The 22,916-nt window shown below is 31.8% G+C and overlaps 1 protein-coding gene and 1 long non-coding RNA gene across 3 annotated transcripts; both read left to right on the top strand.

Moving 5' to 3' along the window:
• Positions 1–2,012: 2,012 nt before the first annotated feature.
• On the top strand, positions 2,013–3,145 carry LOC140694157 (uncharacterized). The gene is made up of 2 exons (XR_012069912.1): positions 2,013–2,284; positions 3,063–3,145. It is a non-coding gene; the product is annotated as an uncharacterized lncRNA (long non-coding RNA).
• A 16,938-nt stretch (positions 3,146–20,083) lies between these two features.
• LOC140694150 (heat shock transcription factor, Y-linked-like) lies at positions 20,084–21,871 on the top strand. Of its 2 annotated transcripts, none has more exons than XR_012069903.1 (2): positions 20,084–20,202; positions 21,119–21,395. XR_012069903.1 is itself a non-coding variant. In XM_072957559.1 (2 exons), exons 1-2 carry the CDS (start codon positions 20,391–20,393, stop codon positions 21,809–21,811), a joined length of 948 nt encoding a protein of 315 aa, XP_072813660.1. In that variant the 5' UTR covers positions 20,212–20,390; the 3' UTR covers positions 21,812–21,871. The 2 variants fall into 2 exon arrangements, 1 of the variants encoding a protein (XP_072813660.1); XM_072957559.1 differs by lacking the exon at positions 20,084–20,202 and adding an exon at positions 20,212–20,645 and having other exon boundaries at positions 21,119–21,871.
• Positions 21,872–22,916: the final 1,045 nt, after the last annotated feature.

Raw genomic sequence — 22,916 nt, 5'->3', positions numbered from 1 at the left:
ATTGAACAAGTGAAAGATTAGAGTATTTCCTCACATTGTATACAATCAGTAAGCACAGAATTCCTTTCATTTATTAAGTTTACTTATATTCCTTGCACCTGTAATTTATAGATCTATGTTTAGAACTGTTGTTTCACTTATCAAATATATTCCTATTTTATTCTTTTTGGTATAAATTTACACACAATTGTTTTCCTAATTTCTCTTTCTGATAATGTTCTGTTCCTATATAAAAATGCAATTGATATTTGTTTATTGATTTTGTATTCTACAAGTTTACTAAGTTTGTTCATTATTTCTAACAGTCACTGGAGGAGTGTATGGAGCTTTCCATCTATGTATATTTAAGTCATCTGTAAAAATTTTACTGCTTGTTTACCAGTTGAATGTCTTTTATATTTTTTCTTGACTAGTTATTCTTGCTAGAACTTCTAGTAGTGTAATTTAGGACTTGTGAAATTGAGGTACTTTTCTTATTACTGGAACAGAGGAAAAATTTCCTGTATGTTAATATTGAACTTGAAGATAGTCATGAGTTTTTAATATATGGCTTTTATTATGTCTTGTCATATTCTATCTAGAGCGAATTTGTTAAGAATTTTTTTAAAAGTTAAGATCAGATCTGTTAATAATTTTCCTACATATTTTGAGATTGTTATTTTCCAATTATTTGTTATTTAACAGATGGTATCACATTTATTGATTTATGTATGTTAAATAAAATTTATGAATCAGGATTAAGTCCAACTTAACTATACTTTATAATACTTATAATATGCCATGAATTCAACTTGCTAATATTTACACAGAATGGAATATACAAATACTGAAGGAAAAATTTACATTGTAGATTGAGTGAACATTTATTTATTTAAAAATTTTATCTCTCATTTTGAATTTGGCTTATGTTTAATGAAATTTATGTCTAAATAAAGAATACAAATTTTGGTAGAGCTGGATTTACTACAGTTTAGTGATACAAAACCTAGCTTTTATTAACAATTAGTGTACAAAACACTTGCCTTAAAATGCTGCATTATGCTAACAATGCCAACTGTTTCAGGTCTGAGAAACATATTGCTTCCTATAATGCATTACCTGGTCTTTTCCACCGAAACCCACATATACTGTTATTTCTTTGTTTTTGATTGTTTGTTTTCCCCTTAATGAAGGCACTGTTTATTGAACCCAGGATCTTGTTTATAAGTGTATTTATCAACCTCATTTTGGAACACTTAACAGAAGCCCCAAGAGTATGGATTATAAAGATGACAAGAAAATTTATTCCTTCTAGGACTGAAAAACTTCTGAGTGAAAGAATGGCAAAAGGTGATAATTCATGAATTACAAACAAAATAAATATGTTATTTGTTTTACTTATAGCACTGAATTACAATTTAAAACAAAAATTACCCCCTTAGGGATTTCTCAAATTTGATTGATTACTTTAATCTATTTTTATTTCATAAATATTTACCATTTATTAATAAACATACCAAATACACTGATAATTATTCTGCTCATGTTTTGAATATAGAGCTACTTATTGTAAAGTAAACAGATAAATAACTACTTCCATTTCCAAATAAAATTGTTTCACTTTAATTACAAATTATAATGTAATAGGTATAAATTTTCTGTACAGGCTTAACACAAATTTCACTTTAAATTCCATAACTTTAAAATTATTTTATATATTTTGTGCATTTTTTATACTCTGTTCATAAATCTGGTATAAATTTGTGTACAAAAGTATGGAGATTGGTTTTATTTCATAGACCCAAAAAATTAAATTATTTAAAAAGATTTTGTGGGGATAATATTTGCAGATCACACTATAAAAATAAGTATCCTATATGTTTCATTTTAACTGGATGAATGAGAAATAAACACTGGCTTAATGTTACACTTGTGTTGCTAGGAGACCAGTTGTTTTGTGATGTCGCATCTTCTCAAGTTGAGAACCATTGTGATGGCCTAGCAGTTTATCTGTGCAGGCCTGCCAGAACAGCATTTGTAGCTGCAGTGCTCAAAAACATGCAGATTAGAAAAGTAGCAGTAGAAAAAGTTATTTGAGATGACACCTGTTTCTTCAGAAATTCAAGATGTGTCTCATAAAGACGGACCAACTGGTTCAGGAAACTCTGGTAGATCTCTATTGTGTGATCAAACAATCTCTGGGGACTTGTCTTGAAGTCTATGTTTGAAGAAAATGCTTTTCAGACTTTGTCTGAAGAATCCTTGATAAAAAGACCATGTTACATACATTGTGTCTCAGAATCAGGTGAAGAAAATGAATTTCGTTCTCTGACATTTCCAGGAAAACTCTGGAAAATGGCTGGGAGTGACCAATTTAAATCCATCTGGTGGGGTTATACTGGATCTTCCATAGTGATTGGTGAAGCTGTCTTTAAGAAGGAAGTGTTGGAACGATAGGCCCCTTTCAGATTATTTGAAACTGGAAGTATGAAAAGTTTACTTAGACTGCTTAACATTTATGGGTTTAGTAAATTGCAGCAGAATTTGCAAAAATCTTCTTGTCCAGCTGACTTTCTGGCAGAAGAGAAAGAAGTCTCTGTTTTAAGCAAGGAATTCAGTAATTGTAGTTATGACTTGGTAACGTATATATAAAATTTTATTTTGTATATCAAAATATGCTAATATAAATGTAAAGCAAGATTTTGAAATTCTATAAAACTACAAAGGCTGAAATTCTTTATTTTTTCTAAAAATTAAGACAGTGCCTTAACTATTCAAGATTATGCAAAACGTTCCTAGCAACTATGAATCTTAAAAGAAATCTAAATGAAGGTATTAAAGCTTTTTTTTTAAAAGTTGCTTTCACCGTTGCTGCAAATGCTAACTTCTTAAATTTGATGACTATTCTATTTAAATGTGTATATTCCAAATATGGAATTTCAAAATATAGTCAGCATTGTACACATTTTTATGATAATATCATTGCATAGTAAACGTGAAATCTGAGGTTTTATAGGTTAGGCTTAATATAGTCTTGTGTTTTGTTTTAAAATATTACTAAAATTTTTCTCCTTTGGTTTTAGCTACAGTTCTGCCATAATCGAAATCTTAAACGAGGTTGTCCCCAGGTTTTAGTGAGAATAAAAAGAAGAGTTGTGAATAAAAATGGCTCTCTGGTATTTTCATTGGCTTAAGATTTCAAAAAGAAGCACTTTAAAGCAGAGGGTAATGTGCATAACCATAATTCTGGTTTTGTGGCTGACACTAGTGTAGAAAGTTCATTTTTACTTTCTGCAAATTTAAACATGCCTCTAATAAGAAAGCTGTCTACTAGCCACGTACTTGGTGATACAACTAACCTGATCAGAGGTGATTTTTCTCCTCCATCATCAATGTCATTTAGACCACCAGAACAATATTGCAGTGGATCAACGTGCTATTTTAAATCAGTTGACCACTGTCCACGGGCACTCTCAAAGCAGCTACAATGAAGCAAATGGCTGTGGTGTGAACTTCATTACAACTACAACTTCTAGTTCTCAGTAAAGCATCTTGTCTCCCATACAGAGCAATTATTTTGGACTAATGGTGGAGCCTTCTACTTTTCCAAAAAGATATCACAACATATCTGCCAATGAAGGTCTTTTCCTAAACTTCAACTGGGAGTACCCCACGGTTTCCAGTGCCAGTGATAGCTGATACATCAGCTACCTCTCTTTCAAGGCCAACTTATCAGCCAACCTCAGTTTATGAATGTCATGCTAATTACAACTGATCTAACAGAGGACTACCAGATTATGCAGGATAACAAAGATTAATATTGATTTGGCATATGTCGACAAATATCTGCAATTTTCTTATTTGAACAACAAACATAGATGTGTACCTGTATTTTCCTTATTTTTTTAAAATAGAGTAAAGAGTTATACTGGAGACTAAGATAACATTTAAAGAAAAAAAGAGATATTTGATTGATATGATCATTTGATGGAACAATATGAGTATAATTTTAAATAATTTCTTGGAAGGAAGAATAGAAAATGGAAGAATTTGGAAAAAGAATATAACATGGAGAGAGGTAAAAGTACTAAGTGATTTCTGGTTCATCCTGGAAAGTATTAAAAGTGTTAAGTCAGGGTAGTTTGGAACGGATGATAAATGCAGGAACCGGCCCAGGGATCATGGTCTCTTTTATGTGATTCTTGGAATCATAAAGGTCACATGATGTAGTCTCGGATGGCACAATCAGAATGTGGTAGAATTTAAGAAGTAATTTTATCTATGGTCTTCTTTGTGCTGTTCTCAAAGCATTCCAATTGATGCTTTTTTTCCTGCCCTGAAGAATCTATGCTCTATTTTATAGTCAATAATTTATGTTGCTTTTATGTTCCAGCCAAAGGCAAGCTTACATCCTCAGGGTGGCACTTAATGCCTTTCCAACTCTAAGCACACAAACTAAACATAATTTAGTCATTCCTTTATAGATCTGGCATCTGACTACCTTAGCATTTCTTTATGTTTCACTATTTCTGGAGATACATCGATTGAAATACTTGTCAAGAGAGTTAGCTCCAAACTCACAACTTTTGCTCCAGCTAATCCTTGGAGTTAGGATGTACTCCTTTTACCTACTAAGATTTTCCCAGTCCCAGCACAAAAACCACCTCCTCCAGATGTTTTCTGTCTATCCCCCTTTCCTTGTCTAACTTGGATAATAACACAGTAAGCAAAGCACATGCCACAGGATGAGTTTTAGTATTTACTGAATGAAAAATACATGTTGAATTTAAGCAAAATCTACTTTCCTGAAACAACAAAACTCTCATAGTTTTCAAACTATTTCGTTATGGTCTATACACTTCACCAAAAACTAGCTGTTTTCATAGCACAAGGACTATTCATTCAAGACAGTAAGTTGAGGTAGGTACAAGAGGTAAAGTATTATTTTCCTTTTAATTCATGCCTCCAGAGGCCTAAAGCATTCCATTCTCATTTGCTGGATTTTTTTCCTGTCTCTTCATCACCCACCCACACAAAAGCACTGATTCTCTTCCCCTTACCAATAAATATACTGCCTTCTAATTAATTTACTTCTTAGAATCAGAGCATTGTCCAGAAGAGACCGTGTCATTGCAAACATTTAATGCAGGAATATACACCCCACATAAATTGTGTCATTTCTAACCTTCACACAGGAAGTACCTAAGTGGTACTAGACCCTTGGTTGGGGTGGTCGCATTCAGTAACCAAATTGCAATCTAAAATGTGTGGACTAGAACAAGGTGAGGGTGGTAGAATTAAAAATTTGTCCAACTGCAAGAATACCAAATGTATACAGATTTTAGGAAATATAAAATATTCATGGAAGACTTTGATTATTTCCCATTAATTTAAAATAAAAGGTGAAGCATTTTCAGAATGTGAAATACCCTGAAATGCTGGAAAATTGTTGGCAAGGTCAGGGAGCCTAAGGCTTCTGCTCACAATCATGCAGAAAGTGTCAGCTGATAAGACTGGAATGGCAACATTGAGTCCTGAAAATGTGTCACCATTTGTGAATAAGCCTTTGATAATCTGGAGAATGGGCAAATGAGCCAGGGTAAGCTCTAGCAACATCTCACCAATATGACATCTACCAAAAGAAGAAAAGAGCCCATTTGCAGCAGGAGATCTGTGTCTGGACAGCAGTGGTTTCTCCTGAAATGAAACATCAAGCTTTTAAGTTTGTCAGCTGAACTATGATGGTGATTATTTTGTTGCTTACATTAGCAGTCTGGGGTTCAGATGGGCTGGTTCAGCAGGTAGTTTCCAGCTCTATTATCACACAGTGGGTCTTAATGTTATCATCATGACAAGTTTCTATACTGGTAAGTCAAAAGCTATACTTTAATTTCAAAATTAGAAATCCTAAAGAAGAATATTGTTTGTCCATCTGTAGTTTTCTACCTGGGAAAATCTAGACTATTGGCAAAAGTACAAAAGTTGACTGGTTTTTGAAAACTATACTCTGATCTCTGCCCACTGAATTCTTCCCACTAAATACTACAAATATTTGTACCACTGTGTGTGTGTGTGATGATGGATTGTTTAGCTGTAACTAAGTTCGTCTTAGTTGAGTCATCAGTGAATTATTCCTCTGCATCTGGCAGAATCTCTGTGAATTAAGAATTTCATTGATCCACCAGGTTTTCTCCTGATCAGAGAGAGGTAGATTATGTTTCTCCCAGTATACTATTTGTTACATGTTTATTGAATCCCAAGCTAATGCTAGGGCCAAGCCACTGAACCCTTGAATTGGACAGAGGCATATACAAACTCCAGTCCCCAGAGCCCAGCACAGGACTGTGTACCCCTTTTAATTTAAGCTTATATCAAATTTTTTTTTTAATTCTCATTGTTGACACAACTTATTTTGTGTTTGAACACCCCTTGAATAATTTATAGAGACTGAACCGCTGATTTATTCCCTTTAAGCTACAAATTGCAATAACCTTTCTTTCCTTGGACTACCTGGATTAGAGTGAGTGTAGTCATCATTTTGAAAGCAGTCCTCAGTACTGAAAATGCAGAACCTTTACATTCTTTGCCCAGCACTTGAGCGATAATGTATGTTGTGGATCTCAGTTATTATCCTCACATCCCATAATGCAACCATGAGAAAACAGCACATTGTTATCCAAAATCAAGTTTTTGTCAGTATTGCATTCCCATTGAAAAACAGTTAAGAATTGTAGGAGTTCTGAGATTTTAACATTCTGAGATTTTTAGCAACCTAGCATGTTTATTTCTTACAGATGCTCTTGTGGAAATGAGACTTTCGGTCTGAGACAGTGAACTTTATCACTCACAGTAAGAGCAGTCAGTTTTAAATTTGTATCCATTCCCTAATCTCAGATGAATACACGAAATGAAATGTTGTTGCCTACAGAAGCAGTGGGCTGTTAACATGTAGAAAGTTTAAGGCATGGCAAAACACTAATTTTATTGGTATCCTTATGTATAATTTATTAGAATCACTTATTTATTAGTATCTTTACCTAGGATAAGTATATCATTACTAAAGTTTACTTGATGCAAAAAGAATCATGAGAAATGACATGGGAAAAAGTGACAATTGACTTTCCTTTTTTTCTTCCACTTTTATTGAGATATAAATTGCTTAAAACATTGTGTAAGTTTAGGTGCACAGGATAGTGATTTGATTTACAAGTATCATGAAATAAATATCATAGCAACTTTAGGGAGAATTCATTATCTCATATAGATAAAATTGTAAAGTAATACAATGTGTCTTTTGGTTGTGATGAGAAACATTATGGTCTACTCTCTTAACAACATTGATATAGAACATAAAGCAGTATTAATTTTAATTTTCATGTTATTACGGCGCATCCCTAGAACACGATTATTTTATGGCTGGATGTTTATAGCTTTTGAGTACATTAATAAAATCCTCCTTTCCCAAACCCTGCCTCTGTTAAATACAAATCTAATTTTTTTCTATGTGTATGTTTGTTTGTTTTTGAAGTGTATTTTAATCTAAAACACTGTGTTAGTTTCTCTTACACAACATACTCTTTGCTGTTTTTAATATATTTCAAACAGATCACCAGAATATATCTAGATATGTTATGTTGCTATATAAAATATTCAATAGTAATTGGCTATTTCCCATATAGTACATTTCTTGTCCCTGACTCATTTAATTTGCAACTGGAATATTTTCTTTCTTAATTTCCTCAAATTTTCTTTTCCACACCCCATTTCCCTCCTTCTTGTGAACAACCTCTTTCTTTCTATATCTATAATTCCTTTTCTGTGTTGTTATGTTCATTTGTTATAAATTCCAAATATGAGTAAAATCATTCACCATTTGTCATTCAATTTCTGACTTAATTCACTTAGCATATTATCCTCTTGGTCAACCCATTTGTTGCAAATGGCAAGAACTTATTTTTAGAGCTGAGTAATAACCCATTGTATTTTTATGTGTGTGTGCATATATATATATATATATATATATATAAATTGTGTGTGTGTGTATATATATATATAAATTAATCTGTACTTAAGATGGGTAGATATATATAGTATAAACACACATCTTCTTTATCCAGCATCTATTGATGAGCAATTAATTTGCTTCTATATCCTGTCTATTGAGGATAATGCTGCAGTGAATATAGGGTTGAATTTATCTTTTCTAATTCGTGTTTTATTTTCTTGGAATAAATATCCCGATATGTATATTTTGGATTATATTTCATTATTACTTTTTATTTAAAGCTCCATGTTGTTTTCCACAGTGGCATCACATATTTACATTCACACCAGCAGTGTATCAGGGTTGTTTCTCTTACATCCTAACCAACAGTTAAGTTTGTTATCTTTTTGATAATAGTCATTCTGCCAGGAGCAACATAAAATCTCAGTGTGTTTTGGACTTGCATTTTTCTGATGTTTAGTGATGTTGAGTAGTTTCATGTGCCCGGTGGTTACCTTTCGCCCACTGTATATTCATTTTTTGTAATGGGCTTAATGACCATAATTGTCTGATTTCATTTTCAGGCATTCTGTTGTGTTCCATTATTCTGTATGTTCTGTGCCACTACCATATTCGTTTTAATACTGCAGCTTTGTATTATAGTTTAAAATCAGGGACAGTGATACATCTTCTTTGTTTTTGTTAAAGTTGTTTCTCTTTTTAGTTTGTTTCTTTTCTTTCCTTTTTTTTTAAGTGATTTCATCTCTTTTGGGTTTACATGTAAATTTTAGAATTATTTTTTGTAAGTTTCTGAAAATGCCCTTGGTATTTTGATAGGCACTGAATTTAATTTGTGTATTTCCATGGCTTATTCTGTCATTTAAACAATATTATTTCCTCATCTATGAACAAAGTATATTTTTTCATCTGTTTGCATTATCTTCAATTTCTCTTATAAATATTTTATAGATTTCTGAGTACAGGTCTTTTACCTCCTTGGCTGGATACATTTCTTGATTTTTTTTTTGTAATGCAGTTGTAAATGTGATAGTTCCCTCACTTTCTCTATCTGTTAGCTTGTTGTTAGTGTGTAGAAATGCAAGATTTCTGTATGTTAAATTTACATAGGAAAGTTTACCAAATGCAATGATAAGCCCTAGTTGTTTTGTGGCATCTTCTTTAAGATTTCTGTTTAAAGTATGTAATCTGCAAACAGACACTTTTGCTCCTATTCCTAATTAGCTATATTTTATTTACTTTTATTTTGGATACCTATGGCTAGAATTTCCATACTATACTGAATTAAAGTGGTAAGAGTGTGCATTCTTGTCTTCTTCCTGCTTTTATTGGAGATGCTTTCAGCTTTTAATCAGTGAGTGTCATGTTAGCGGAGTTCTTGTCATATATGACCTTAACTGTGTTGAGGTGTGTTTCCTCATGTCCACTTTGAGGAGGAATATATTCATAAATAGATACTGAATTTGTCAAAACATTTTATGACTCTATTGAGGTGACCATATAATTTTTATTCTTCAAGTTGTTTGTTTGGTGTATCATACTCATTAATTTGTGGGTATTGAATCACTTTGCATCCCTGAAATAAATGGACTTAATCATAATGCATAATCCTCTTAATGTATTGTTTGATTTGCTAACAATTTAGTGGTGTTTTTGCATCTATGCTTACTAGTAGTATGCAAACTGTAATTTTTGGAGATATTTGTTCCAGTTCTAGCAGAAGTGTGATACAGAAATGTGGGATAGAAAGCCTCCCATCCTCTCGAAATTTTTGGAATACGCTGAGAAGTATAGGTAATAGCTCTTCTCTAAATGTTTGTCAGAAATCATCTGTGAAGATGTCTAGGCCTGGAATTTTGTTTCTACAGAGATTTTTTTAAATACTTATTCAAATTCATTAGTGATAAACTGTTCATGTTTTCTTTCTCATTCCATTCTGGAGATTAAGTCTTTCTAAGAAATGGTCCGTTTATTCTAGGGTTTCCATTTTATTGGCATATAATATGTTGTATCATCATATGATGTTTTCTATTTCTTTGATATAAGTTGTAATTTCTCATTAATTTCTGAGCTTATTAATCTGTAACTCTCTTTTATGCTCATGTGTCTGGTTAAAGTTTATCAACATTATTTATGTTTCAAAAGCCATTATTTAGATTGATTAAATGTTTATATTTTTAATCATTATTTTATTTAATTATATTCTGTCCTTTCAGCTGACTTTCCTTCTACTAACAAGTTTTTTTTTATTATATTGATATGTCTTTTGGTGGTAAGAATATGTTATAAGAGAGAGATGTTTCTTATTTATATAAGTGGGATTATTTTGCTATAAACATCCCTATTAATACTGTTTTTGTTATACCCCATGGATTTTGTTTTTGCTGTCATTTATCTTTATATATTTTTTATTTGATTTCTACAACAATCCAGTTGTTGTTAATAATGTTTGTTTTACCCTCCACACTTTAGTATTTTTCTCAGGTTTTTTCTTTTTATAAATTTCTATTTTCACAGAATCCATAAGTTTTTTCACAAAGCAAGGAGAAAAATAATAAAATCTGAACATATATCTGAAAGTCCCAAATTTTCTAAAATTATTTTGAAAAATGAATGAAGCTGTAGGTATTACCCTCCCTGAGTTTAGAACATACTACAAAGTTACAGTAATCAATTCATCAAAATATGGCACTTATAGAAACACAGAGATCAATGGAACAAAATAAAGAGTCTGAAAATAAACCCACACACTATGATCAGTTAGTCTATAATGAAGGAGACAAGAGTATAAAATGGAAAAAAGGCAGTCTCTTCAAAAAGTAGTTCTGAGAAAACAGGACTGTACATGTAAAAGGAAGATGAAAAAGTACTTCCTTCCATAGTACAAAAAATGAGATAAAAATGGATTAATTACCTAAATGTAAAGCATGAAACTATAAAATATTTGACCAAGAACAGGAACAGAACTGACTTTGAGATAAATCATAGCAATCTTTATTTTTGATCTGTCTCCAAATTAAAAAAAAAAAGGAAAACTAACAATTACAGTTTTTAGTTTACTGAGGAAAAAATAGATGTATTCTGCGATAAAGGGATTCTATTTCTTTTATAAGTGTGAAATGCAAAAACTTTTGCAGAGCAAAGGAAAACATCAACAAGACATATGATAACAGACAGAATAGAAGGAAAAATTTCAGACAATGAGAACAATAAGATGTTAAAATCCATAATATATATATAGCATATTAGACTCAATATTTAAAAATTAAAGACCTCAAATTAAAAACAGTTGAAGAATCTTCATGGAAACTTTTCAAAAATAGACATGTGGATGATTTTTAGACTGATATAAAGAAACATAACTTTGCTATTCATTAGGAAACCATAAATCAAAACCAGAATGAAATAATCTTACAGCAACCAAAATGGCTATTAACAAAATATCTACAAATGACAAATATTAATTAGAATGTCTATAAGAGGGAACCCAGGAACAATGATGGTGGAAATATAAATTGATGCATCCACTAGTGTAAAAGTGAGGACGGTGCACAGAAAACTAGAAAAAGAAGAATTATATTTTGCAGCAATTCCAGTTTTTGGTATAAATCTGAAAAAAATGTAAACATTAACTTAAAGGATATATTACCCCCAGTGTTCTTAACATCATCATTTATAGTAGTCAGGGGTAGAAGCACAACTCAACTGCCCATCAACAGATGATTGGCTGAAATAGATGTGAGATATAGATAACATAATAAATACTTCATCATTGTATAATAAAAAGTAAAATTCTGCCATTTGGAACAATTTGACTGGACCCAGAGGGTGTTGCACATAGGAAAATAAGTCATACAGGGAAAAACACTCTACGTTGTAACTTAAATTAGGAAAATAAAGATATAAGTGAAACAATCATAAGAAAACAAAAAAAGAATCACATATATATGTGTAGTGTACCAAGTAGTGGTTTCCTGTGGGGAAAGGGTAGAAGGATGGAGAAGACAGAATTGTTGAAGCTACAATTAATAAATTAGAGAACCAAAAGTACTATATTTACAGCACAGAGAATTATTTTAATAATTTAATTGATTTTAAAGGGATTATAGGGATATATTTTAGTAAAATGTGCATGTAGGTGGGTAAAACATTGAAGAAAAGAACCCAGGAAATTCAAAATATTTTGTAGTACTATGATATTAAGGGAAGTGATTTGTTCACTTTCTTTAGTGTTCTTATAATTTCCTAATTAGAATTTAAGCTTTTAGTTGTAAAACTATATAAATTCAAATGTGACACTAGTTGAAACTATTTTTGTCTCTCCCCTTACATCTACAGTCAGTAAAACGTTCACATCTGAACAAAAATAACTTCAACACAAAACAATACTCCAGAACGCATGTGAACAGGTGAAGTTCGGTGGACTAAAACACACAAAGGAGGCTGAACTGAGGGAAGACCAGAGTTGGTGTCTGCAACCAAGGCCCCCTGAATAGGATATCTGAGTCCATAAATTCAAAGAACCCAGTAGAAACAGGATATCAGTGGATCACGCAGATTCGGCCTCCAAATGCACCAGTACTCATGGTCACAGTTAATTAGGAGGGAGCCACAATGGAGACAGAATTTCCATCCTTCGGACACTGAGAGATTCATGAAACTGTCCCTACTCTCCATTCACAGTGGTGGAGACAAGTTACCTTGCAACACTGGACATGGCAAAGGCACTTGCCTGATTCCAAATACCCACCTTTCTTTACACCTTTCCTCAATGTGTACACTGATTCTCAAGGGATATCAGATAAAAGGAAGGGTTCTCCTTCCCAGTGACAACAGTGGCATTAACTATCAGAGAATTCTAAGAAGTGACAATGAAAGCACATCTTTTATCCACACAGTAGCGTCAGGAAAGTGCTATTTTAAAATGTTATCAGAGGTAGCTCAGGTTAGTAAAACCAATAATTGTACAATATTGCAAGCTACCAGAAAACAAAAACAAGGACTCCAACTCCCAATCTGTTATTTAGTGTCATCAGAGCAATAATCTATCAAGATCAAGACCAATCACAGTAACTTTATAGGGCACGCTAACACAGATAGACACACACAGACACCGTCACAGACACAGACACAGAAGCACAAGCACACACACCTGCACACACACACACACACACACACACAATGTCAACCCTGCAGGAAACAAAGTTAAAGTAATTGTCTATTGCCATATAATCAATAGAGAATCCAAATAGCTGTCATACAGAATCTCAATACAACAAACAAAACTGAGAAAGCAGTTTAGTGAGCTCAGGAATAAATGAAATGATGAAAAGAAATACATTACCAAAGAGACTGAAAATATAAAATAATCAAACATTTTTGGAGGACCTGGAGAACTTAATAAATGAGATGAAGGATGCAACAGAAAGCATTCGAGGTAGAATGTCTTTGTGGAAGAGAGATTAGCAAACTCACCAATGAAAAACTAGAAATGATAGGAGAGGGCAGAGATTCAAGATATTTAAAAGTGGGGAAATTCTACAGTAGCCATTGTCTTCCTCAGGAAGTGCACATTAGTGTGGAATCCTGGAGGGGGTAGAAAGTTAGAAGGCAGCTGATGGTTTATTAAAAGAAGTAAAATTGATAACTTCCCGAACCTGTGCAAGGAACTGATATACAAGTCCATGAACCAACAAAACACCAATAACTTTAAGACAAAGGGACCTCCTTCAAGATACGTCATATGCAAATTGACAAGACAATGTCAGAGTGAAATTTTAAAGGCAGCCAAAAAAAGTTATGATAATCTACTAAGGAACCCCCATTAGGCTATCAGCAGATTTCTGAGCAAAAAACATACGCCAAGCGTAAATAAGATTGTATTTTCAAACTACTGGAATAAGAAATCACTCACCCAATAATAGTTACACTGTTATCACTTACATATAAAGTGAAAGTAAAGACTTTAACTAACAAACCTGAATGAGATGAAAAAGCAAAACCGGGACACCTTATAAGAGGTGTAGAATAGAAGTCTTCTAAGAAATATAAAATGGCAAAAATATGCAAAACATTGACCAAATGCTAAGGAGAGACCACGAGAAACTTTCAACACTTTCTTTGGGTATGTTCTTAAATGCTACTATACTATATGGATTAAAGAGTGAAAAAGAGGTAATCAGGGGCAATAAATATAGATACTTCAAACTGGTAGCATGTTCACAAGAGTAAAAGAAATAATTTGAAACAGTAGTCATAAAAATTAAAGTGTAAAATAAAACAATATTAAAGGAAGATGCTATCAGCAGAAAAAGGACTAAATTATACAGGATATGTTTTATTTTTATTTGAATTACAGTAGATGTAAAATATTGTGTAGTTTCAGATGTACAGTGTGGTGATCCCAACCACTTTGTAGATTATATTGCACTATGAATTATTACAGTAATTGTAACTTACAATTATTTTAAGCTATTGTATATAATTCTATATTCTATACAGATTATCCTTCTTGTTTCTCTATTAATGTATACTTCTTTGTATCTGTCAATGTCCTACCATTGAATTCTCTTTCCCTTCCACTTTGGTAAACATAAAATTTTTCCCATATCTTTGAGTCTGCTTAAGTCTTGTCTATCTAATCTCTTTACCACTCGATCATGTCTCTATCTATCTATCTATCTATCTATCTATCTATCTATCTATCTATCTATCTATCTATCTATCTATCATCTATCTATCTATCATGTACGTATGTATCTATACTTCTATTTTTCTGTCATCTGTCAATAGATAGCTATACAAAGATGTACACAGATATTTGTTATACTTTAGACTCCACGTATAAATTAAATTATATACTTTTGTCTTCGTCTAAGTTACTTCACTAAGCACAACATTTACTAAGTCCTCTCATGATGCTGAAATAGCTATGTGTTATAGTTTTTCATGGCTGAGAAATATTTATTGCATATTTACAGAAACATCATTTCTTCTTAAGTCCATAGTCTGCTGTGGACTCTTGGATTTCTTCCCTGTCTTGCATATTATAAACAGTACTGCTTTGAAAATTGGTTTTTCTAAATTTAGGGTGTTTTTTTCCCAGATATTTCCTAGGAGAGGTATTACTAGGTCATATGGTAGTTAACTTCTTAGTTTTTAAACAAATCTGAATACTGTTTACCTTAGAAGTTGTACCAATTTACATTACTACCAAGAGTATACAAGAGATTTCTTACCTCCACATCATCTCCAACACTTACTATTTGTAGACTTTTTGATAATAGCCGTTTGACCAGTGTGAAGTTATACCTCATTGTGGTTTGATTTGCAATTATGTAATAATTAGTAATGTTGTGAAATTTTATCACTTGCCTGTTACTCATCTGAATGTTTTCTTTGGAAAAATATTAACTCAGGTACTCTGCTCTTGTTTTTGATTGAGTTTTTGTTTTTCACCTTGAGTTATGTAACATAAATCAATGTTACATCTATTAACCTACATCTACTAACCCATGGTCACTTGCATTGTTTGCAAATATGTTCTCCAATTACACAGGCAGTGTTTTCATTTCATTGATAGTGTCCTTATCTGTGCAGAATTTTTCAAGATTCTTTAGGTCCCACTTGTTTATATTTGCTTTTATTTCTTTTGCCTTAGGAGACTGATACAAGAAAATATTCCTATGATGTATATACAATAGTGTATCACCTATATTCCCATCTAGCAGTTTTATAGTATAATAGTTTCTCCTGTTTCATTTATTATATTGTTTGTGTTCTCTCTCTTTTCTTGTTGGTGAGTCTGTCCAGAGATTTGTCAATTTTGTTTACTATTTCAAAAAAAGATTGATTGATTTTTCTATTTTTTAATCTCTATTTCAATTATTTCTTCCTTGATCTTTACTTTTTCCTTCTTTCTTTTGACTTTTGATTTTGTTTGTTCTTCTTTTCCTGATTTGTTTACATAGAACGTTTGATTATATATTTGAAATTGTTCTTCTAATTTGAGGATGGCCTTGCCACTATGAACTTCACTCTTAAGCCTGTTTTAACAGTATTCCATAGACTTTGTGTAGTGTATGTCATATCTCTCAAGATATTTTTTAATTTCTTCTTTTACTTCAGCACCTGACCCCCTTGTTTAAGTACCATGTTTTTTCATCTGGATTCTGTTATTTTTTCTCCCTGCTTTTCTGTGATTGTTTTCTAGTTTCATGGTATTATACTCAGAAAAGATGCTTAAATTAATTTTTATCTAATTAAATTTTTTGAGGCTTCTTGAGTGCCTGAGTATGTAATCTTTCATAGAAAATATTCCTTGTGAACAGGAAAAAATGTATATTCAGTTTTGGGGAGAAGAACTGTTTTGAAAATATCAATCATCTCCAAATATTTTATTATGTATTTTAGTATCTTTGTCCCCTTATTAATTTTCTGTGTGAAAGGCCAGTCCAGTGATGATAATGGGGAGTTATAAACTCCTACATTGATTCTGTTCCCAGAGATTTCTCTATTTTATATATTAGTGTTTCTTTTTTGTATTTAGGTGCTCCTATACAGAGTGCATATATCTTAATGATTATAATATCCCCATTTTGATTTGCTCCTTTAATCATTATATCATGTCCTTTTTTATCTTTCTCTATGGCCTTTTTTGTAAAGTCTCATTGTGTGAAGTCAGTACTGCTTGTCCTGTTTCTTGTCATGTGCATTTGCATGGAATATATTTTTCTACCTTCTGACTTTCAATTGATGTGTGTTCCTCTTACTATAGTGGGTCTCCTCTATGCTTCATAATGTAGGGTCTTGTTATATTATCCCATCTGACAATAAATATCTTTTGATTGAAGCACTAAGTCCATTAACATTTGTGATAATTATTGATAGACATGTTTATTTCCATACTGAACTTCATTCTCTAGTTGATTTGGTATTTTCTTTTTGTTCATTTGTTTTTGTTTTTGTGGCTTGATAAGTTTTCTTTTATAATCTTGGGTTCTTTTTGGCTTTGTGACTTCATTGTATGCTTTTGACTTATAGTTACCTTGTTTTGTATGCATATTGACTTGTAATATATTTGTTTAATTTAACTGATAAGAATACAAATTCAAACCCATACAACAGAAAACAGAAACAAGAAGAAAACACTCTTTATTTTCCTGTTTCATTCTGTGACCCTTAAAAATTTTGATCTCTTCTTTTACAACATCATATTTATTCTGTTGTAAGTCATTATAGATATTGCCTATATAATTATGACTTCCTCTTTTCTATAGCATACTGCTTCTTTTTCATTTATAGTAGATCTTTTTTATTTCTTTTTCTCTTGCTAAATTCTTTAAGTATTTGCTTGTGTGGAAGTTATTTATCTCTCCTTCTTCTAAAAGATAGCCTTGCTTGATAAAGTATCTTAGATTACAGCTTTCTTTCATTCAGGATTTTGAATCTGTCTTGCCACTACCTTCTGCCTGCTGTGTTTGTGTAGGAAACGAGGTTACAAATATTATGTATATAATAATATATACATGTAAAGAACGCATATAAATGAAGTTAACAAATATGGTGAAAACCTATACGTTAAAAAACAGAAAACATTGATAAAGGAAATTAAAACAGATCCAAAGAAATGAAATGATCTCTTATGTTAATGATGTGAAACAATGTGTTTGAAACAACCATGCTACCCAAAGGAATCTACATTTTGTGTGATTCATGTGAAAATACCAATGAGATTTTTCCAATAAATTGAACAAATAATTTTAAAATTTATATGTAACCACAAAGATCTTGAGTTGCCAAAATAATCCTGAAAAAGTTTATTAAATCTAATGGTGTAAAATTCTCTGATGTTAAACAGTCCTACAAAACTTTAGTAATTAAAACAAAATGATACTGGCTCAAAAACAGACACCAATCAATAGAAGAGAATCGAGCAACCAGATATAATCCCTCACACCTATGATCAATTAACCCATGAAAAAGGAAGCAAGAGTATAAAATTAAGAAATGACATTCTCCTCAATAATTACTGATGGGGAGATTGAACATGTAAAAGATTGATTAGAATATTTCCTCACATTGTATACAATCCATGAGCACACAATATCTTTCTATTTATTTTGTTTACTTATATTTCTTGCACCTGTAATATATAGATATTTGTTTAGAACTTTTATTTCACTTATCAAATTTATTCCTATTTTATTCTTTTTGGTATTAATTTACACACAATAGTTTTCCTGATTTCTATTTCTGATAATGTTTTGTTACTATACAAATATGCAACGAATATTTGTATATTGATTTTGTATTCTGCAAGTTTACTAAGTTTGTTCATTATTTCTAACAGTCACTGGAGGAGTCTACGGAGTTTTCTATGTATGCATAATTATGTCATCTGTATAAACTTCACTCTTTTATTACAAGTTGAGTTAATTTTATATTTTTTCTTGACTAGTAAGTCTTCCAAGGACTTCTAGTAGTGTAATTTAGGACTTGTGAAAATGAGCTACTTTTTCTTATTACTGGACCAGAGGAAAAGTTTCCTGTATGGTAACATTGAATTTGATTTAAGTCATGGGTATTTCATGTATGGCTTTTATTATGCTTTGTTACATTCTATCTAAATCGAATTAAATAATATTTTTATAAAAATTTAAAAATCAGATCTGTCAATAATTTTCCTATATATTTTGTGATTGTTATATTTGAATTCTTTTTTTTTTAAAAGGATAGTATCACATATGTAAATTCGTGTATATTAAATAATATTTATGGATCTGGTCAAAATCCAACTTAACTATAGTTTATAATACTTATTATATGCCATGTATTCAGGTTGCTAATATTTATATAGAATGGGATTTACAGACACTGAATGAAAAATTTACATTGTACCTTTAGGGTACATTTATTTATTTAAATATTTTATCTCTCATTTTGAACTGGGCTTATGTTTAATGGAATTTATTTTTAAATAAAGAATATAACTTTTGGTAGAACTGGATTTACTACAGTTTTTTGATACAGAACATAGCTATTATTTACAATTAGTGCAAAAGACACTTGCCTTAAAATGCCGTAAAATAATAAAAATGCCAACCGTTTCAGGACTGAGATACATATTGCTTCCTAAAATGAATTACCTGGTGTTTTACACCCCAAACGACACATAGGATTATATCTTTGTTTTTTGATTGTTTGTTTGCCCCTTAATGGAGGCAATGCTTATTGAACCCAGGATCTTGTGCATAAGTTTATTTATCAACATCATTTTGGAACAATTAACAGAAGCCACAAGAGTATGGATTATAAAGAAGACAAGAAAATTTATTACTTCTAGGGACTGATAAACCTCAGAGTGACAGAATGGCAAAAATAAACATTTGTAAATTTACAATAAGATTCCCTCTTTTGAAATAATATTGTAGAATATTAAATTACTTTTGCTTCAATTAAACCATTGAATTACAATTTAAAACAAAAGTTCCCCCTTTGGGATTTCTTAAATTAGATTGATTATTTTAATATTTTATTTCATAAATATTAACCATTTTTATATACATACCATATAAACACATATTTATTCTTCTGTTGTTTTGAATATAGAGGTACATATTCTAAAGTACACAGATAAATACCTGCTTCCAATACCAAATCAAATTATGTTTCACTCTAATTACAAATGATATTGAAATCGTTATACATTTTCTGTACATGTTTTAGGCAAATTTCAGTTAAAATTCCTAAACTTTAAAATTATTTTATATATTTTCTGCATTATTTATACTCTGTTCACTAATCTGTTATAAATTTGTGTACAAAAGGAAGGAGATTTGTTTTATTTAATAAACCCCAAAATTAAATTTTATAAAAAGATTTTTTTGAGATAATATTTGCAGATTACTCTATAAAAATAAGCGTCTTATATGTTTCATTTTAACTGGATGAGTGAGAAGTAAACACTGGCTGAATGTTACACTTGAGTTGCTAGGAGACCAGTTGTTTTGTGATGTCACAGCTACTCAGGTTGAGAACCACTCTGATGGCCTAACAGTTTATCTGTGTAGGACTGCCAAAGCAGTATTTGAAGCTGCAGTGTTCAAAATCATTCAGATTAGAAAAGTACCTGTAGAAAAAGTTATATGAAATGGCACATGTTTCTTCAGAAATTCAAGAGGTGTCTCATAAAGATGGACCAACTGGTCAAGGAAACTCCGGTAGATCTTTATTGTGTTATCAAACATTCTCTGGGGATTTGGATTTGAGGTCTATGATTGAAAAAAATGCTTTTTAGACTTTGTCTGAAGAATCCTTGATTTAAAGGCCATGTTACATACATTGTGTCTCTGAACCAGATGAAGATAATGATTTTCGTTCTCTGACATTTCCAAGAAAACTCTGGAAAATGGCTGGGAGTGACCAATATAAACCCATCTGGAGGGATGATAATGGAACTTCCATAGTGATTGATGAAGATGTCTTTAAGAAGGAAGTTTTGGAAATAAAGGCCCCTTTCAGAACATTTGAAACTGGAAGAATGAAAAGTTTAGTTAGACAGCTTAAGTTTTATGGGTTTAGTAAAGTGCGGCAGAATTTTCAAAGATCGGCATTTCTAGCAGACTTTCTGGCAGAAGAAAAAGAAGTCTCTGTTTTAAGCAAGGTATTCAGAAACTTTAGTTACCACTTCGCAACTTATATATAAAATTTTATTTTATACATCAATCTATGGTAATATAAATGTAAAGCTAGATTTTGAAAATTGTATAAAACTACTAAGGCTAAAATTCTTTATTTATTCTAAAAAATGAGGACAGTGACTTAAGCATTCACATTATAAGAAACTTTGCTTGCAACTATGAATTTTATCAGAAATCTAAATAAAGGTATTAAAGATGCTTTTCAAAAGTGGCATTCACCATTACTGCAAAAGCTTGTTTCTTAAATTTGATGACTATACTATTTAAATGTGTATTTTCCAAATAAGGAACTTCAAAATATTGTCAGCAATGTTCATATTTTGATGATATTATCTTTGCATAGTAAATGTGAAATCTGAGGTTTTATAGGTTAGGCTTATTATACTGATGTATTTTGGTATAAATTATTACTGAAATCTTTCTACTTTGGTTGTAGCTGCAGTTCTATCATAATCCAAATGTTAAACGAGGCTGTCCCCAGGTTTTAGTGAGAATAAAAAGAAGAGTTGTGATTAAAAATGCCTCTCTGATATCTTCATTGGCTGAAGATTTCAACAAGAAACACTATAAAGCAGTGGGTAATGTGGATAAACATAGTTCTGATTTTGTGGGTGACACTACTGGAGACAGTAAATTTTTACCTTCTGTAAATTTAAACATGCCTCTAATAAGAAAGCCCTCTACCAGCCACATAATTGGTGACACAACTACCCCGATCAGAGGTGATTTTTCTCCTCCATCATCAATGTCAGTTAGACCACCAGAACAAATTGCAGTGAATCAACGTGCTATTTTAAATCAGTTGACCACTGTCCACGGGCACTCTCAAAGCAGCTACATTGAAGCAAATAGCCGTGTTGTGAACTTCATTATAACTACAACTACTACTTCTCAGTACAGCATCTTTTATCCCATACAAAGGAATTATTTTGGACAGATGATGGAACCTTATATTTTTCCAAATAGATATTACAACATATCTGCCAATGAAGGTCGTTTTTCTAAACTTCATCCAGGGAGCAACCCAAGGTTTCCAGTGCCATTGATTGCTGATACATCAGCAAACTCTCTTTCAAGGCCAACTCATCAGACATATTCAGTTTATGAACGTCATCCTAGTCACAACTGATCTACCAAAGGACTATCAGATTATTAAGGATAAAAAAGATTAAAATTGATGTTGAACAAATATCTGCAATTTTATTATTTGAACAATATACATAGATGTCTGCCTCTAATTATCTTATTTTTTTAAATAGTGTTAAGAGATAAATGGGAGACTAAGCTACAATTTAAAGATAAAAAGAGATACTTGATTGATATGATCATTTAATGGAACAATATGGTAGTTAATTTAAAAAAATTCTTGTAAGGAAGAAGAGAAAATGGAAGAATTTGGAGGAAGACTATAACATGGAGAGAAGGAAAAGTACTAAGTGGCTTCTGGTTCATCCTGGAAAGTATTAAAAGTGTTAAGTTAGGATTGGGTGGAAGGAGATAAATTCAGAAACCAGCCCAGGGATCATGGTGTCTATTATGTCATCCCTGGAATCATTAATGTCACATGATGTAGTCTCAGTTGGCACATTCAGCATGTGGTTGAATTTAAGATGAAATTTTATCTATTGTCTTCTTTGTTCTGTTCTCAAAGCATTCCAATTGTTGCTTTCATTCCCTGCCCTCAAGAGTCTACACTATATTTTCAGTCGATACTTTATTTTGTTTTTATGTTCCATCCAAAGACAAGCTTACGTCCTCAGGGTGGCTCTTAATGCCTTTCCAACTCTACGCACACAAACTGAACTTAGTTTAGTCATTCCTTTATAAATCTAGCATCTGACTACCTTGGCATATCTTTATGTTTCACTGTATATGGAGATAAATCCAGGCAAACGCTTGTCAAGTATGTTAGCTGCAACCTCACCACTTTTGCTGCAGCTCATCCTTGGAATTTGGATGTCCTCCTTTAACCTACTTAGACTTTGCCAGTCTCAGTACAGAAACTACCTTCTTCAGAAGATTTCTGTCTATCCCCCTTTCCTTGTCTAACTGGGATACCAGCACAGTAAGCACAGCATTTGCCACAGGATGCATTTTAGTATTTAGTGAATGAAAAATACATGTTGACTTTAAGCAAAATCTACTTTCCTGAAACAACAAATCTCTCATGGTTTCCACAATATTTCGTTATGGTCTTTACTCTTCACCACAAACTAGCTCTTTCCATAGACCAT

The sequence above is a fragment of the Vicugna pacos genome, unplaced genomic scaffold (assembly GCF_048564905.1).
Source record: "Vicugna pacos unplaced genomic scaffold, VicPac4 scaffold_20, whole genome shotgun sequence".
In the NCBI taxonomy this organism is placed as follows: Eukaryota; Metazoa; Chordata; class Mammalia; order Artiodactyla; family Camelidae; genus Vicugna; species Vicugna pacos.
The sequence above is the reverse complement of the archived record's forward strand: the minus strand, read 5'-3'. Positions and strand labels throughout refer to the sequence as shown.

Bases quoted from the DNA above. Each gene is read 5' to 3' on its own strand.
- LOC140694150 (XM_072957559.1), top strand. From the start codon at position 20,391: ATGGCTGGGAGTGACCAATATAAACCCATCTGGAGGGATGATAATGGA. The intron at 20,646-21,118 runs GTATTCAGAAAC...CTTTGGTTGTAG, and splicing joins AAGTCTCTGTTTTAAGCAAG to CTGCAGTTCTATCATAATCC.